Source organism: Falco peregrinus, chromosome 6, assembly GCF_023634155.1.
Source record: "Falco peregrinus isolate bFalPer1 chromosome 6, bFalPer1.pri, whole genome shotgun sequence".
Classification (NCBI taxonomy): Eukaryota; Metazoa; Chordata; class Aves; order Falconiformes; family Falconidae; genus Falco; species Falco peregrinus.
In genome coordinates, this window is record NC_073726.1 from 63547598 (window position 1) to 63565550 (window position 17953).

Genomic DNA, 17953 nt, shown 5'->3' on the forward strand with positions numbered 1-17953 from the left:
TTTGTAAAAAATTAAATAGCATTATTTAACAAGAGTTATCCACAGCTAAAATGGTACACCTTGCTAGAATAAATTTTTACAATTGCTTGCAGCTTGTCAACTCATATTTCAACTGAAAAAATAATAAGGATTATGACCAAAAAGCTGCCTGGAGCCAGAGAATAACCGAAGTGTTTTCGGTAGTTGTTCACTGCACAAATTGAAAGCTAGGAATCTATTGCATCTGTCTGCATGTTGATGCATATTGACATTTTTGGCCTAGCAAATTAAATAAAAGGCAAACTTGGTGACATATTCTTTTGGTCATGAATGTAACTCATATAAAAATGTATTACGATAAAGCTCAGAAAAATGGGGTTTCATTCAGTACTTCTTCAGTACCTGAGTTAACACATTGATTTCAGCAAAGATTACCTTGATTCAGCCACTTTCTCTGAAAAAAATGGTGGTTTTTTTTCTCTTTAGGATACTGTAAGCACTGTAAAGTTTGGCAGGCTGGATATGATTCTTTTGAGGAGGAGAGTGCTAAGAGATTAAATAAGCGTGAAGGAGCCTTGTATTGGGATGATGATTTAATGTTTTCTTAGTGTTCTCTCACCTTGAAACTTGTGCAATTTATTGTGGTGATTTCCTGCCTAAATCAGAACAATACAAATAATTCTTTTTAAGTGTAGTTGGATTCACTGTGAAAACACACTAATATTAGTTAAGGCTGAACTTCAAGTTAATGTAATTTCTTTTATCCATGTAAAGGTTTTAGTAAATTGATGAGCTGAAATCTGGTATCATTTGAAATAACACCTTCCAACTCCTTATACTTTAGTTTAAGAAAGTTAGGAAAAGCAATAAAAGAACAATAGACAATGCTCCGAGAAATATGGTCTTTTCTTTACACGGCCTTCAAAGTAACAGGATCTCACATTTTGTGGTTGGTATACATTTTCTTGTGAGCATTTCTGGTCTTCACTTGAAGGAACGTGTGTCCTGGCAGGACAGCTAATCAGCAAGACCTAAGTCTTGCATTTAGTCAGTACTGGAGTTGATTTTTAACAGAATTGTAATTATAAACATCTGCAAGATAACTTGAATATTGTGGAAAGTAAATCTGCCAGTGAAAAACATTTTTACTATTTTTATTTTGAAGTACTTATAAAGAAAACATGGACTCTTAAGTTGTGAAACAGCTGAATTTAATACAGTTTAAAATACATATTAAAGGAAATATCAACAGATGACTAGTGTTAAGGCATCACTATCCAAAACACACATTTGTTTTATCTCATGAAAAATTAGAAATCATCAATATTTCTGCATAAACTGTGATAGACCATGGTAAATGTAATTTTCAGAGAGCTTGATTGATAGCTAAGTGGTTAATGCACTAAATGGAGGTAGTGAATCAATCCACAAAAGACCCTTTTGCCTCCAGATAATTGCAACGTGCCTTTCCAAGTCTTTCATTATAGAAGTAAGTTTATAGCAGCAAATATGCCGTATCTTCACTACAGAAGCTCTCCAGGGTTTTTTTTCATGTTTTATAGATGTACAATACTCATACACATACAACTGAACACCTGAGAAGAACTGGTGCCTCTTCCTCTTTGCCATTCAATCCCAATGACTTTTTGGAAGCCCTCTTCATTCCATCACTGTAGGTTAAAACACAGGCTGGAGAGCTTCTGCTTTGTATTAACCAAATTGCAGTAAGATTTCTCTTTAGCAGATCATGCATAACTGTAAATTTACTTTCTATTCCCACCAGTTTTAAGCTTCCTACAGCCAGCAGTGCATAAAGGGGAAAAAGGAGTAGACTTTTACAACATACATTAGAGTGATGATTAGAAAACCTCTTTCAAGCAGTAGTTTAAACTTCTCCTAGGATTTGCATTTGTGTACAGTGTCCACTATCAGAAATGTGTAGCATAGTGTTGCCATGTACTAACTGCAAATTTCTAGTCCTGAAACAAAGATGCCCACTTCTGCTTACACCTTCCTCCACAGTCCTTGCAACTCAATAGAGCGGGAATTCAGCCTTAGTGTTTTCATTGTCTTTAAACTTTCCTAACTATTTGCAAAATGTACTTTCTGAAGGTTAAAACTAATGTGACTAATCAGACTATAACAAATGAAAAAGTACGGATACGTCCAAAAAGGGAACAGCTGAGGAGATCAAAGTCTTTGAATGACTTTCAGGTGCTTCTACAGATTACTTCTATTACAGTATTTTTAATATATCAAACATTATAAAAATACAAAATATTGCAAAAAGGTAGCAGGAACATTACTGTGAATTTTTAAAATGTTTAGTGGATGTTGTTATAGATGTTGCAGAGATAATGGCATGGGTTCTTTATAGAACTTTATAAATCCCTATCCCTGTGCAACATTTTTCTGTAAGTAAAAAGAAACCTAGAATATTCATATATAAAAAATATAAATTTTTCCACTATCAGGAGTCTTCACATATTTCTGTTGATATCCTTAAAGAAACTCTCTAAAAGAAAAATAAAACAAGATCAGCTTAAGATAAATTAATTTTACAGTTCTGTGATATAAAGTACATGAAGATAAAACAAAAAATGTATTTAAGTGAAATGCATACAGTAAGAAATTAAGAAAAAAGAAGGCTTATTTTTCTTAGAGTCTGGTGTTTGTTTTTTCTGAATTAATAGTCTGGCTTTCTGTGAGTACTGGTTAGGACAAAAAGAGCATAGAGATAGTACCTTTCTGTCATTGTCAAACACTAACATTGGGTTTCATGCTATTATATAGCCTGTAATTTAAAATGTCTGCATTTCTGTTTAGTTTAATTCCATCACTTCCTCTTATTTATTATGTTCACAATATTGATATAAACTTTCAGTGTTGAACACTTCTATGGTCTGAAGCAGACTTATCAACTAATTTAGCTAGTCTGCGGACTACAGCATTCTTTGCAAATATGTATCTCCAAGGGAAAAGCTTGGCTTTTGAGAAAAGAGATGCCATCATATATCTAGACATCAGAGAGTGATGGACTGGCAATAAACACCTCCCCCCTAAAATGGTAAATTTAATGATGCATGCATTTCTGAATGGTACTTTAATATTTTTGTCAGCTTTAGCAGGCAATTATATGCCTTTAAGATTGCATACTTTTGAACAATTATTGTTTCTTAAAAAAGCATTTTGTTCTGTAGAACTTAGCTTTTTTATTATTATTATTATGGGAAGGCCCTACAGCCATAGTCTATGCAGTACTCTCAGTCAAAAGTAAACAGATGTAGAAATGTTTGCTATCAGTTAGCAAAATGTATGTTAACTCTGAATTCTTAGTTGAAAATTGATTTCTGTATATGCTTATGAATGTTATGTAGAGATTATATGTAAGTATTAACCACTTCCATGCTGAGCAAGCACATAAGTGAAGAAGCAATTAAATTATAAATTAACTACAAATTTTTACACGATCTGATGTCAAACTTTGATGCCAGAGGACTTAGAGGGTTCTCACTATTTTTCCTCCCTTCCCACTTCCAGAAATTCTGGATATGGTTTCCAGGAATTTATCACAGCACCAATTGGCTCACATATGTGATCTGAATTATTACTTCTACAGTTACACAAATGCTTGGATCTAGTTTTCGGCTTTCTGTGAGTCAATGGTATATATGAAAGACCTACATATGTGGTACAATACCTACAGTGATTACAACTGAGTTAGTTCATCTACGCAATTATGGTATAAAGCAGCAGTTCTCAGTCTTTTCTACCTTAAGCTCTCTACTCCAGTCTTGCAAAGATCCAACTACTTTATGGGGAAAAAAATCCAGAAGTCTGAGAAGGGTAAGGCGGTCACTATCCTCCAAACACCTACAGTAATATCCAGGAGGTTTTGTCTGGAGTAATCTCCAGAAAGAGCTTGCCATGAGCAATGTTTCTATTTATTTTTTTTTTAACAAGTTCTTTTGCCAAAGTTAAGCCTCACACACTGGTATTTCCAGCATTTTGTATCCCTGTACCAAACAAAAACCCCATGAAACACTGCAGCTAGAACATGCTGTGTAAACAACAAGAGCTGGGCAAGACAAAACTTGTGAAAGTAAGTTCAAGGCACACCTTTCACAATCATATAAATTTGTTTTCTTTTTAACTGATCTAATATTTTCTCTTCCTTAAAGTCAGTCTTCATGCATCACCAGATCCAGCTACACAAACCAGGTTTTCACGTCAATACTTTTTAAAAAGTATTTTCTATTCTTTGAATTGTGAGGGAACATATATCAAAATGTGTAATTTTTAAAAAGAAAGTAAACATCTATGGTTGAAGTGCATTGTATTATTATATAAAATCCATCAGGTAGAAAGAAATGTAGTTTTAGTTGCATCATTTATTTTGGTATTGTTTCACCTTTAGAGGGCTTCTTTCTACAAAAAGATTGGTAAATAAGTAGAAGATACTAATTTACTGAATAATTTTCAAGACCAGACACCTACTAAACTGATAAATAAAACAGATTTGTATGTTTTAAAACCCAGGGGAAAATATTCATTAGGTGGACAGAAATCAGTTCTGTGACTGATAAAATTTGTTTCTGTATGGCTTTGGTAATCTAGCTGAGATGAAGAATGGTAATTTTCTATTGCATTTGCTGTTATACAATTCATAGCACTTCTTAGTCACTACTAAAATATGTAGATACTCACCTGAAAATCTCTAATGAATGTTAAAAAGAAGAAGATAAACCCAAAGGCCACCATCCATTCACAGATCGCACTCACAAAATGGTAAGTATAATCCTGACAGAATAAGACATTAAAAAAAAAAATTGAAGAAAAATTAAACAAAATAACTGCAGAATGCTATAAAAATAGACTTTTCCCTCTGTAAATTCAACAAATATTCTAAGACTTACGACTTATCATCCCAGTACCCTGATGCATAAAAGTCAATTCAGATTTAGTTTTTACAGATGGTAAGTATATTTATCAAGGTTGCACATGTTCCATTAAGCAACATATCTTGTGCCCTAACATAAAAATGTGCACTAACAAGAGAACTACAATTAGCACAAATTCAAGACATAGCTTGAATATAATTTGCACCTGATAAAAAATTAGTTCTTATGCAAAGATACCAAAATGCCCGTATTCAAAACTTTTACTTAGAGCCATTGCGTTCAGTAGTACTGTCCCTTACAGTAAATTCTCACATTTTAAAATGGACAGCTACCCTTATATGAGTTCCTGACAAGACCTTTGTTTTTAAGTAGATCATCATAGAAAATCTATGGAATATGACACAAACAGAATGTAAAGTGTTTCTTAATATGCCATCAAGAAATAGGTCACCTGTTTCAGTACAAACATTTTCTCATCCTTGCCATCTTCAGTGAAAGAAACCTCAAGAGGCAGATATTACTAAGATTACCGGCTTGTGAAGATTTATCCCACGGCTGCTTTGCCACTGTTTGGTTGAGGTGCATTTGTCAAATCTGCTTTTATTAAGCACTTCAAGCAGGATACACTCCTTGCATAATTCAACCCGCTTTTTGAATACCTCCATGTGGCAAAGTTTGTCCAAAAAGGAAACTTACCTTTCATAGATACCATTCTGAGAACACTGAAATCAATCCACATACCTAATATTAACTTTAGTATGCTCCATATCAGACCCCACAGTGTTTATCACAATAGTAAGGCCTATTTAATAAAGAATGGTGAAAAAGCTGAGAAAACAAATGTTGTAAAAAACCCCAAAAATTTCAAAATCAAAATTGGTTCACTTCTGTTCCATGTGTGAAGTTCATTTTCAAGAAATGTGACTATAAAAGGAAGTAGAACAACACACTTCTTCCAGAATTTTCTTCTTTTTTTTTTAAACAATTTATTCTGTGGGTAAGTTTCAAATGCTTCGTTAAAATGAAAGTCTAACTCTCAAGACTGACCCATCCATGACAAGTTTTCTTACCCCAGCTGCAGACAGTTTTCTAATGAATAAATAACTGAAAACCAACATTGCACAGATCAGTGAGATTTCACAAATCTGTTTATGATAATGTACTATTTAAAGTCACTGAAGTTTTTGCTATACACTTTCAGATAAACATAACAGCATACCCCAAATAATATGACACAGGGTAAGTTGGCTATCTAATGATATTTTACCTTTTCACCTGGAATCCAATCAATTTTTGTCATGGAGATTTCTGAAGCAAACACAATCACTGGGAAAAAACAGCGTAAAGGAAGATATAAAAGTTTACAGTGAGTAATAGAGAAAATGTCTCCTTACAAAAAAAGGCCCTCTTTCCCCGTTCTGTAACACAGGAGATCCTGAACAGCCAAAATATCAGATCAAAGTATTAAGAAGGCAAGTAAATTAAACACATTATTTGAAAGGTAACTGATAGCAGCAATCAAAACAAATTTCTGCAATAATAAAGGTTTCTGTGACTTCTTCCAAAGTACAGAGGGTAAGGAGAGACATTCCAAAACTTAGATCGCATTCGTGATTGAGAACTGTGGGAATAGAGTCCTGCATAGTTGGAAGGTTTTGTTGGAAGGAATGTTGGTTTCCATTGGTCCACAATAGGTGCCTTGATATATTTGTACAACCTTCTCTCAGGATTGCAGTCCTCTTTAAAAGCGCCTTCACAGCTGCTAAAACCAAAAGCAGGCTGTAGCTGCCTGGCTGATGTGATGATCTGCTGTGACCACTTTTCAACACTGGGAGATCACCTAAAGACCAATAAAATCAATGGGATGACTAATTTTAGCAGGCTGTGGGAAAAGGCAACAAGTGTATTGAGCGTGTCTCTATGGGAGGCATCTAGTGAAACCAAGCACCAACCAGCACGATCAAAAGCATCCGCTTAGGCTTGAAGGAAATCTTGTGTATGCCAGCTGTATTTTATATGTTCATATGTTAGGTTCATTTTAGAAGTGGTGTTCCCCTTTTCCAGGCCCTTCTCCATACCCTTCTTCAAATGAAGGAAGTTGGAAGGTTGGTCTAGCTTAATTATTGTATGATCCTGTGAAGAACACTGGGGCATTAGATTTAAATATACCGCTGACAGAAGAGAAACAGCTTTTTAGAAGACCCTGAAACCCATCTTTATGCTATTAATGGTGTCTCGACATGCTATATGCATTATTATAGCAGAAATATTAGATAGCCCTAAGCCAAGATTGTAACCTCATTTTCATCCTTAATCAGCAATGGTTTAACTTAAAAGGAAAATCATGAATGCATAAAGGGAAAATCATGGGATACACCATAAAGGATACTGGGAATGAAAGCAATGCATGATATTACAGATATGGCCATCCTTATGTGACACACAAAGTAAGTGTTCCATTGTGGACAGGACTTGTAAGAGATTATAGACTGAAGTGTAATGTATACAACACCGGAGCCAAACGCCACCAAAGCTCCTATGTCATGGACACTGGGAACAGACAGCTCCTGGAAAGAGAATCAGCACAATGGTTAGCTGCTACTATTTGTACAGGGGTAGGAATCAATGAGCCCTGAGAAGACAGTAGATACATTATGCTGGGCATGTACAAACAATGGGAAGTAGTCCCTTCTCCCAACAGTCTACATAGGGAAGATGAAAGGAAATGGAAAAAGAGTAGCTCAAAGAGGTTAACTAACCATGTCCAAAGCCCAGGTCAAAGTCCTTTCCCGTGTTCACATAAAAGCATAGATCAATTTTAGTACTGTTCAACAGCTGGTCTATTACCAATTACAGTTTCCACAAACAGGAAATGGCTTGTGCTTTTCTTAAGATGTTCCTATACCTCCTTCATCCCTTTAAGTTGTCAAAGATTTTCATCATTTTGCATTGGAAGTCTAATCTGCATTTGTGTGGCCATACTCTAACTGGCATGATAAAGTTTCATGGGATCTGTTCTAACTAGTGACTGACTGCTGTAGCTCCACCCCACACCCTCAGTGGCGAGCCACAAGGCTCCAGGAAATAAGTCAGCAGAAAATCAGTTATATATTTAAGAAACCCCAAACTGTTACCTAAAATAAGCTCTTGATATGAAGGTTTTAACACTGTCAGACTCTTGAATTATTCAACCCCCTTACTCTTCTGCACATCATCAGCCGCTTCTATTCAAGTTCCACAACAAGTGAAAATGTGTATAAAATTCCAGTATCACTATATGTGGCCTATATTTTTACAATACCCTACCTATGGAAGATTCTGTCCTTTAAAACACAAACAAGCAGAGTGGATATCCCGTAACAAAACAGATTAAGATTCAAGAGAAATTATTGTATTCTAAATATTTCAAAAATTACAGATACAGAGTTATGCCACCTTGGAATCCAGTCTCAGACAGGTAAATTAGCTTTAAAGCTCCTTTCTGTCACCAGAGCATAGCAAAACTTATGCTATGATCTGACCTACTACAGTGCTATTTTACTGATTCGTGAAAACACATCTATATCCTTTCATTACATATTTTAATGTCTTTCCTGTCTGGAGACCATTGTTTTGTCTGTCTGGTAATGCTGATTACATTCACATGCTTTTTTAAATTTGGAATTCTTTTAAATTTTAAATTCATAGTAAAAATTTTACAGCAAAAGCTTCCATATTAAGTATTCTAGTGCAGACATGTTACAAGACAAGCACACATAAAACCCGTTACTGACATAACTGCATAAGCAAAAGATCTAGTATATAGGGAGAAAGCAGATCTGTCTTTTTAAAGCTACTGGAAAAGGCAGGAACAAGAAAGACATTCTTACTCCATTTGCCAAGTGTCCACACTGGGATAAAGTTAACACTTTTATCTATTTGATTTTTTAACTGAGAAAACAACTTCAGTTTCATTTATGATATTAAATTTATGGTCATACCTGAAAAGTTGCAACTATGCCCATTCCAATACAGCCCATCAATCCAATACACAATGAAAACACGTTGCACGAAGACCTAACAAAGTGCGATGACTCATTTTGCTTCTCTATTAATAAATACCTGATGTACATTGTAATTACACCTGAAAACCAAAAAATACATATTTTGTTCAATGATTATGCATTGCTTATATTTTAACACCTAGCCCTTTAACACATTAGCATACAGAATAAAATTATAAGCATAACACAACAAATACTACTACCTTTACTGGGGTGAAGAAAGGTAGTGAATTTCAAGTGTATTACTTCCAGATAGAAATGTCTTAACATTGTACATCAAAGCTATCTAGAAATAATTGCACATCACTTCAAGAAAAACACTAATTTAAATCCCATTCTCCTGTGTGTTTTAGGCACAGAGGCACTGGCATTCCACATTAGGAACAGATGTTACAGGGAGATGAACCATAGAAGTGGGAGAATTTATTCTGCTCTGATATGCAGTCTTGTACCAGAACTACATCTCCTTATAATGGATGCCCTGAAGAATTAATACAGTTTGGTGGAGTGTAAACAGAAAAAAAATATAACTAGCTGTGTATCCAGAAAATACTTTCAAAGCTTTGGGGCCAATTCTGGCTGTTCTTTAGTACAACAGCACCCCCAAACCCCTACACACAGATTTTATTCTAGCCTGTGTGACCCCAATATGCAGTCCACTCCTGACAACCACCTCTACTGAATGAGAAGATCGTGGTTCATCAGGATATAATAATCTGTAGACTGTATTTCACGGTTCAGTAACACAGAACACAGTTTCAGTCTATGTACATTTGGAAAAACAAATCAGGTAACTTTCCAGGCACAAGGTTATACGAAACACATCGAGATAGTGTGACTGAATGAGGTTCTTAGAAAAGGTAGAATATGTGATTTTTACTTTACATGAAGGCCATCATAGACTACATGTACACAGAGGTACAGAGCTCTTGATCCTTCATACCTAAATGTGAATAGAAAATGCCAAACCTCACGATTCAAGGCCAGTAGACATTTAGTAGAGGAGTAGGCATCTTGTGGAGGAAACCAGGTGTTGCTTCAACACTGTTCTTCCCTTTGCTGCAGCATCCTAGAACTTAATGTCTCCCTACATCAAAGATACAGTTTTTGCAAAGTAATGATGCCATCTTTCTTCCACTTTCTATTTCCAGCTGCATTGACTACTTTGCACTGATGAGATGATCTTAAAATAGACAGAAGCGCCTCTAAGCCTGCACTTACTGACCCTAAGGGCCTGGCCCTCTAGGTATAACTTCCAACTGTCTGATTCACAGTGGCGTAGTTCTTCTGCAGAATATTGTATAGACTGCAATGTAAGCAGACAGCTTTTGCTAGTTTTCATTTCTGTGCTGTGTTCAAAATGAGTATCTTATACATACCTAAAAGTGCTGAAATATTAATCATAAAACCAAAGATACCACTCTCTGGAGGTTTAGTCCCAGTGTCACTGAAGCAGGAAGAGAAAGAAATTAGAAGTTAATTTAGATCCGTGAAACATAACTGACATGTACACATGAAACCCCAGGAGAAATGTAACTTATGTGAACTGCTGCTATGTGCGTAAGACATTTAAATATATAAATTGGAATGTTGTCTGCTGCACACTTTAAGCTCCATTTGTAGTACTGAATCTTTTTTTTTAGAAAGAAATCAGATTTTTAGCACACTATTTGAACTGTATTTCTTCCTTTTTTGTATGCAATATGCAAGGATGTGACAGAGTGATACTTCGATCATGAATGCCATAAACTATTACATAAATAACATTTTAAAAAACATTTCTTTTACCTGCTAACATCATGATACTAGAGTAAAACATATCTAATGCATTCAGTATCCTAAGATGTGAGAGAATTGGGCTTTACTACCTGATTTGTTTGAAAGGACTTTACCCCATGAGAGCAATTACATTCCAATGCCCAGGAAGCTTCTTAGGCACAGTTTAATTTACTAATATAGATAGAGCTTAAGAGTACTCTATGAGCAAGGTAATGTAAGTGTCTTCTGCTGAAGCAATTCATCCTTATAGGGGATAATTAGAAATTCACTGGGACAGATGGAGCATGAGTGTGAGAATATCTACAGAACTGATACACATACATAAATGTATACATATATATGAAAAATGTATACATATATACAAAATATGTTACGTAGAAAACAGCATACCTTCATCATAGAATCCTCTTCCCTCTTTTCCCTTCATATGTGCAAACACCCAACCCAGAGAATGCCCTTTCCTTGCTGGAAGGACATACTCTTGGGAGTACATGGGTTCAAGTTCCCTCAAACAGAACTTTTTTATACAAGGTGAGTGCTCTGTTGAAAGAAGAATACTGTGATGCCATCACCTCTTTACGCTATTTTTTCTTGTCTAACGTACAATCAGTTGATACCTATTTGATCAGGGTCTGTTGGGCAAGCCAATGGCAAACATGTAGCCCATAAATCTTTACATAATTTGGGTGTGAGCTGAGTTTTCAGTTACTCAGCAGTACCAGGAGGCACAACTGTGTGTAAACACAGGCACCCAAGGAACTCTACTGTCAGAAACATAAAACACGTAAGCTAATTCAAAGCTCAGTGGAAACTGAGCAAAGATTCTGAGAACAAAACTTTTTCTTAGGTGTATGATGGGACAAGTAGGTACTAGCTAGAGGGGGTTTTACGTGATTCAAGAAGAGGAATACTCTTCATTCCAGCAGTGAGGCTGGATTAGTTTTCAGTGTTAAACTTCTAAACCTACCACTGCATACAGCCAAAATGACAGCTGCTCAGCATGAATGCCTGCGCTTTTAACACCCAGAAGAGAAAGCACTCCCTACATAAGTAATCATTCTTACAGATTTTGACAATTTTGTTAAGTTCAAGCCAGGAAAGTATGACCATATTAAAACAGTTATTTTTTTAGAAGTTAATTATTTGCTCTCAACCCCTTTCTAAGTTACAGAAGCATTTCTGTAATCAGTTGCTAATATGATTTGTCAAGAACGGGAGGAAGCTTAGGGTAAAGGGAGAACCCATTTCTATGAAAAACTGGTGCAAAAAATAGAGAAAAATCTTGTATTTTGTTTGACCAGATTGGTTCCGAAGTCTCAGATAACAAAAGCTTGGACCAGGCTTTTAGACAAGTTTTTACAATTTCTCAAGCATTCTGAATCCCTATTCATCTGAATTTTCTTGTTGTAATGCTTTCTGAAGACTTGCTCCAGCTTGTACTCTGTTTCTCTTTGATAGTGGAATTTATGAAAACAGTACAGTAACACTAATTATTTTTTTTTGTCTGACACTTTTGAAAATCTATGCTTCATTTAGCCCATTTTTAACATTCAACTTCACATCTTTTCCTCATGTTTCTGGAGTGTTTTCATTAATATCACAAAGGACTCCATTTAAAAAGTAGGCCACTTGTGACAATCTTGAAGGACTTTTGCAAACCAGAAAATGCTCTATGCTAAGTACAGGACTGTGATCACTTCAAAGCTTTTGAAGGATCTTAGGTGAAAAAAGAATGGAATTGGCACATGCAAAGAAAGTCACTTGAAGTTCTTGGAACACTTCACATCATAAGAGCAATCCAAATAACCTGAAATTGCACTGAACTCCATTCATTTTTTAATTAAAGCTTTTCTCAACGTAAATCTTCATAGATGAACTTTGCTGTTGTTGATTTTGAAACTCAATAATCTTAGATGTATGCTTTCAAGAAACTTCATACCAAGAATACTGTATCATATCTGCAATGTATTTACAAACTACTGCACTGGACTTTTAGGGACACAGTCTTTTTAATCCCATATTTTGCACTAAAAAACCTCTGAAGCTAAATGAAGACTTAGTTACATTCTTGTTTCACTTCTGGTCTGCTGCTTTGAAAAAAAATATTATTTTTAACTGTTACTTTGTTTTCATGAAAAAGAAAAAAGCAAATGGCACAAATGAAACAAAACCGTGTGCTCACTTATTTGCAATGGTGCACAGGTAAGAACAACCACCATGGAAAAGACAAGGAACCCTGTATGAAAATGACAGCATTTTTGTGTCACCATCTCATATAGTAGAACTCTACAGTCAAACAGTCTTCTCAAGACTGGAAAGACAAGAAGGTAGAGGAGACAGGGAAAAAATATTTTAGGACCAAAAGACTCATGATCATCTAATTTTCTTCACAGTTATCATAAACTATTTCTCTCCAAACTGAAGTCCCAAATTTTTAAAGTAGGAAGATTATATTCTGCCTGCAGGGATTTTCTGACTGATCCAGAGGTACTAACTGGCAGCAAATACCTTAAGGAAAATTCCCTTTATTCTTTCACTGAGAATTCAAACCACCAAACAGCCCCCCCAGCACATCCAAATTAGTTTGGATTTTGAGTAGCATGAGGAAAAGAGCTAATTTGGGCACAATCTAATCATCTTTTAGGCCTCAGCTGCTAGAAAATTAAAAAATCATATTCATTTTTATTTAGCCAGAAATGTATTTATATGGTTTGCTTGATGAGACATTAGGACAGTTTCAATGACAAATTTAGATGTGGTCTTTCTCTCATTGTGATAGCTGTTACATGGTACACAAATAAAATAAACAAGTTACTTCAAGGCATATACCGGGTATTTGAGGAATCTAAATAAGAGGTACAGAAATTTTGAACTAAAATTTGTCAGTATTTTTCTCCTTCATGTAAACAGAATTTCCCCATACAAGCTCTATTTAATTTTTATAGTTCATTTTAGGATATTGCACAACTGAAATGTTGCAACATTCTTCCTCTTTCTTTTTTATCACTCTAAGTTTCACTAAATCACGTTCTTAATCCCATGATTCAGCTTCTTAGGCTAAAGCAATAACCTGCAAAATAACACTATGAACTATGGTGTGACTGTTGGCCTGAGTACTTAGAAGGAATCATCATATTACTTCCAAATGCACCTTCTACGAAGATCATATGCTTAGACCATGCACCTTCAGAATTACTACAGATTGTTCACCAACAGTTAATGCATATCCTTAGTCCAACTGTTGTGCTAAAAGGTTGTAAAGTAAACTGTCTTTCAAAAAACTTCACGAGCAAATGCAGAGGGCCTGAAATGTGAGTGGGTTTAATGTTTTTTTTAATCACTCGCACAGCCTTATACATCTGGGGTTTTTTTAGGGTATGCAGACATTTACTGTGATTCCTTAGTTGAAGGATAAAAATTATCTTTTCAGTGAGATGTTCAGTTATATTAATATAACTATGGCAGCTGTGATACATTCATCAGAGTTATACAGCTGTGACTTGTAGGTTTGATCTACCTCTTTAAAAAGAATAACACAACTGAGATATCTTGGTTGTCAAAAACTTGACTGCAAACACAATTACACAGAAAAAAACCCCTACTATTCTCTCATATGTTTTATTCAAAGACATGGCTTCAACATAAGAAATATCATTTGTCAAATTTCTTAATACAGGACCTCAAAATCCTTCTGAGCACAAACCATGAACTCAGTGTGGACACAGTTATATCAAATAGTTTATTTTTCTTGGTTAAAAATGTATAAATTGCACTGATTACAAGCACTCTTACGTCAGTAAAACTGTGTATGTAATCAAGGAAGAGCATGAATATAACCACAGTTGTTAAGGCAGTAGTGTATTTGTGCATGTGCAAGAACAAGGCTTTCCAAAAACTGAGTCCAGATTTGGGTAGATAATCTTAAAAAAATTTGCTGACATAAGCATGAAGCCAAACTTTCTTTGGCTCAGTTTGAATGAAGCTCAACTTTCTTGTGGGCTCCAGTGTCATTTGCACCATCTCACTTGCTTATGGTGACAGACCCTAATTTTCAATCAAATTTATGTGTATGTACAGATCAGATGAGCAGCCTTCTGAAATTGTGCACATCCATAAGGCCCTTCAAGGAATTAGGTCTTGGTGTACCTTGAAAAATATATTTTAAAGTCTTTTTTTATATCTTCTATATATCAGAGACCAGTCTTGACTTTCTGGCTTACCTTTAATCTATTCAGAGCTAAATACTAGTAATTTCAGAGCTGAGATTTAAATGTTAACATAAGCCAATGTATAAACAATGATTTATACAGAACTGCACTTAAATGACTAAAGGTTATAGAAAAGTGATGCCAGTCACCTCTCTGGGAGCCTTTTACACTAATTGTCCCGATGCTGAAATTTTAAAAATGCATGTCTGTGGGTGTGAGTGTCCTACAAAAGCTACTGTAGGGCTTCCAGTCCTGTCACCATCTGATGCACTTGGGCCAGTCCTGGAGTTACACAATCAAAACTACATTTCCACCGCTTACTCCGTAAGTTTAGCTGGGGTCGGGCCCGCACCACACTTTGGCTCCTGTGGAAAACTCACTCAGGTCCTACCGTGTCCGTCAGCGCGGGGGTCCTGTGGCTCTCAGGGGGGCCGGGCAGCTGGAGGGGCGATGGGCCACTGGGGCGCACAGCGGGTCTTGCTCGGCTTCCCCTCACGGGGAGGCGCCGCCACCGCCGCCTCTCCCCCTGCGGGGACCCGCATCCCCACCGGGGGGCCCGGCCCCAGCTCGGGGGGAAGGCGCCGCGGCGCCGGCAGGAAGGCCCCTCTGCACCTCCGGGCGAAGCCGCCCCCTCACAGCCCGGGCGTCACCCCCTGCGCCCCGCCGGCAGCTCGGCCGCTCCCGCCGCCCCCCCGCCTCACCTGATGTAGGGGACGAGGGGCTCGACGTGCCCCGCCAGCACGGCGATCGCATAGGAGATGATGAAGGAGGCCGAGGACCAGCTGACGAGCAAAGCGGGGACGAACGCCACGCCGGGCATACGGCACAGCATCACCGGCGGCCGCTCTGCCCGGGGCATCGGCGGCTGGGGCGGCAGCGCCCGGCCGGCCTCCGCGGCGGCGCCCTCAAGTCCCGGACCGGAGGACTTGCGGGACGGACGCACCCACACGCGCACACACCCCACAGACACACCGGCCGGTTCCCGGCCGCCCCACACGCCTCTTCCCCCGCCAGGCAGCGGCCGGCGCTGCCACCCCCGAGCGCCCGGCAGCCCCCGCCGCCCGCCGGCTACCCTTCACTTTCGATTCTCCTCAGCGCTCCCCGCGGGGGGCAACGCCCGCGTCCGCCCCGCCCGCCGCGGCCAACGGCCCAGGCGGCCCGCCGAGCTGCCCCGGCCCGGGGGGCGAGGTGGGCCGGCCCAGGTGGTCCCGCTCGCCCTTCACCTGCGCCGGCACTAGGAAGCGCCCGCAGAGTTTCTGGCGGACGGCAGAAAGTCTCCCCGCGGCCGCGGGCCCAGCCCCGGCGCGGCCCATCGCTGCGGGCCGCACAGCCCGGTCGGGGCAGGGAGGCGGGCTGTGCTGCCGGGGAGCCCTCCTCCGCGGCTGGGGGGCTGCCGGCGGCTTGGGCTGGCACGACTATCTTTAAAAGGAAAAGGATTTAAAAAGTGTTCACGTCTATGGCTGCGGGCTTCACGGCTTGTGCTCGCTGCGAGGCTGGCGAGAAGCCCACGGAGATCTTGGGGGCGGGGGGGGGGGGGGTTAAGGACGGTTAGCTGGGCTCAGAAACTCTGGGGTTTGAAGGTCTCATGGAGTTCTACATGGCACAGAATGCATCCACCTGGGACTTTTCGTTCCAAGCACATCATGTAGCCTTGATCCACTGATCTTCTGGGGCATTCACTTTTTCACACGCTTAGAGGCAAACCACAGTTTAATTCAAAATCACGCTGTGTTCCGCATTTTTGCTTTGGTTTAAGCTGAAGCCATGACAATCTGTCAAAGTCGTTTCAGTTTCCTTTGACTGCTCATACTCACCTGCCTTTCAAATGCATGGCCACCGTTCTGAAACAAATACGTGCATACTCCACCTCTCTCCTTTGGCCGCCTTGAAAATGTAGTGTGAGTCTTGTCTTGCTACCTTCAGTACACATTCCATGTGGTGGGAGCACAGTAAGTTACAAAGCAAGTACTTGGCATGCCTTTGAAGACATTAGGAAGCCAGATAGAAATTTAATAAGCGTTGGGACAATGTTCTTTGGTGCAAGTACAGAAAAGTAATCACACAAATTATTCAACTGTTAAGACTGGAGGTGCTCAACACCCTTTGCTTTTTGGCAGTAGCATGTTGCTCACATTCTTAATGTACAACTGGAGTCTAATAATTCACTGATACTTCATGTTTACAGTCCAACACTTTAAAAAGAAAAAGCTCGTCTGTTTTGATACTGGCTAATACTTCTGTACTACTCTGAAAGAGGTATTTTAGGTATAGGGAAAGCAAGGGTTTGGAAAAAAAACTACCCAAACCCTACAAATTCATACTTAATCTTTCCATAGGTGAACTGTCTTCTAGTAATTTTGAATGACAGAAACTTCTGGCTGAAAGAAAGGGTTTATTTCTTTTTAAGTTAGAGGTGCAAAAATAATGGAACTAAATTACTAATTGAGTTGTTTTAATATATGCAGATTTAAAACTTTTTAATTACCCCTCAATAGAAGATATTTTTGCTTTTTTCCCTTGAAACAGAAAATGAAAAGAAATACCATACAGGCACTATATCTAGCCTCTTTGGTAAATAAATGGACTGCAGAAATGTATTGATGTTCACTGTAGTTATAGAAATAGATATTTTTGTGTGTCAATAATGTAGTATTCTGTTTTGGTTCCTTGTAGAAAGAGGATACGATTCACTGTATTTTACTGCATCAATATTTAAGTCACATTGTTGGAAAAATGTTTCATCCACTGTTCTGCAAAATCTCATTATACTAGCTATAGTTTTGTAAGTAATAAATAACTCACTCTTAAGGAAGAGTTGAGTATTTAAATTCTTCACATGACTTTTTGCAGTGCCTGGACATTATTTGAAGCGAAAGAAAAAGACACGTCTTTGGCTCAAGCAGGTGGTAACTTACTGTTTGGCAATCACTAGTAAAGGCACTTTGTTGCTATGTAAATATTTATTACAGCTCATGTGCTGTTTCTTTACTTCATACTTTTATTATAGGAGGTAGTCAGTAACAACATATAATTTGAACGATTA

The 17953-nt window shown here is 38.1% G+C and overlaps 1 protein-coding gene across 3 annotated transcripts; it reads right to left on the reverse strand.

Moving 5' to 3' along the window:
- Positions 1–1173: 1173 nt before the first annotated feature.
- On the reverse strand, positions 1174–16116 carry DRAM1 (DNA damage regulated autophagy modulator 1). 3 transcript variants are annotated; one of them, XM_055808233.1, is made up of 8 exons: positions 15612–15747; positions 12885–13013; positions 10303–10370; positions 8861–9003; positions 7270–7447; positions 6148–6206; positions 4687–4779; positions 1174–2494 (listed from the first exon to the last, which is right to left on the reverse strand). In XM_055808233.1, exons 2-8 carry the CDS (start codon positions 12956–12958, stop codon positions 2450–2452), a joined length of 660 nt encoding a protein of 219 aa, XP_055664208.1. In that variant the 5' UTR covers positions 12959–13013; positions 15612–15747; the 3' UTR covers positions 1174–2449. The 3 variants fall into 3 exon arrangements, with proteins under 3 accessions (XP_055664208.1, XP_055664207.1, XP_005235661.3); XM_055808232.1 differs by lacking the exon at positions 12885–13013 and having other exon boundaries at positions 15612–16116; XM_005235604.4 differs by lacking the exon at positions 15612–15747 and having other exon boundaries at positions 12885–15564.
- Between the last annotated feature and the right edge of the window lie 1837 nt (positions 16117–17953).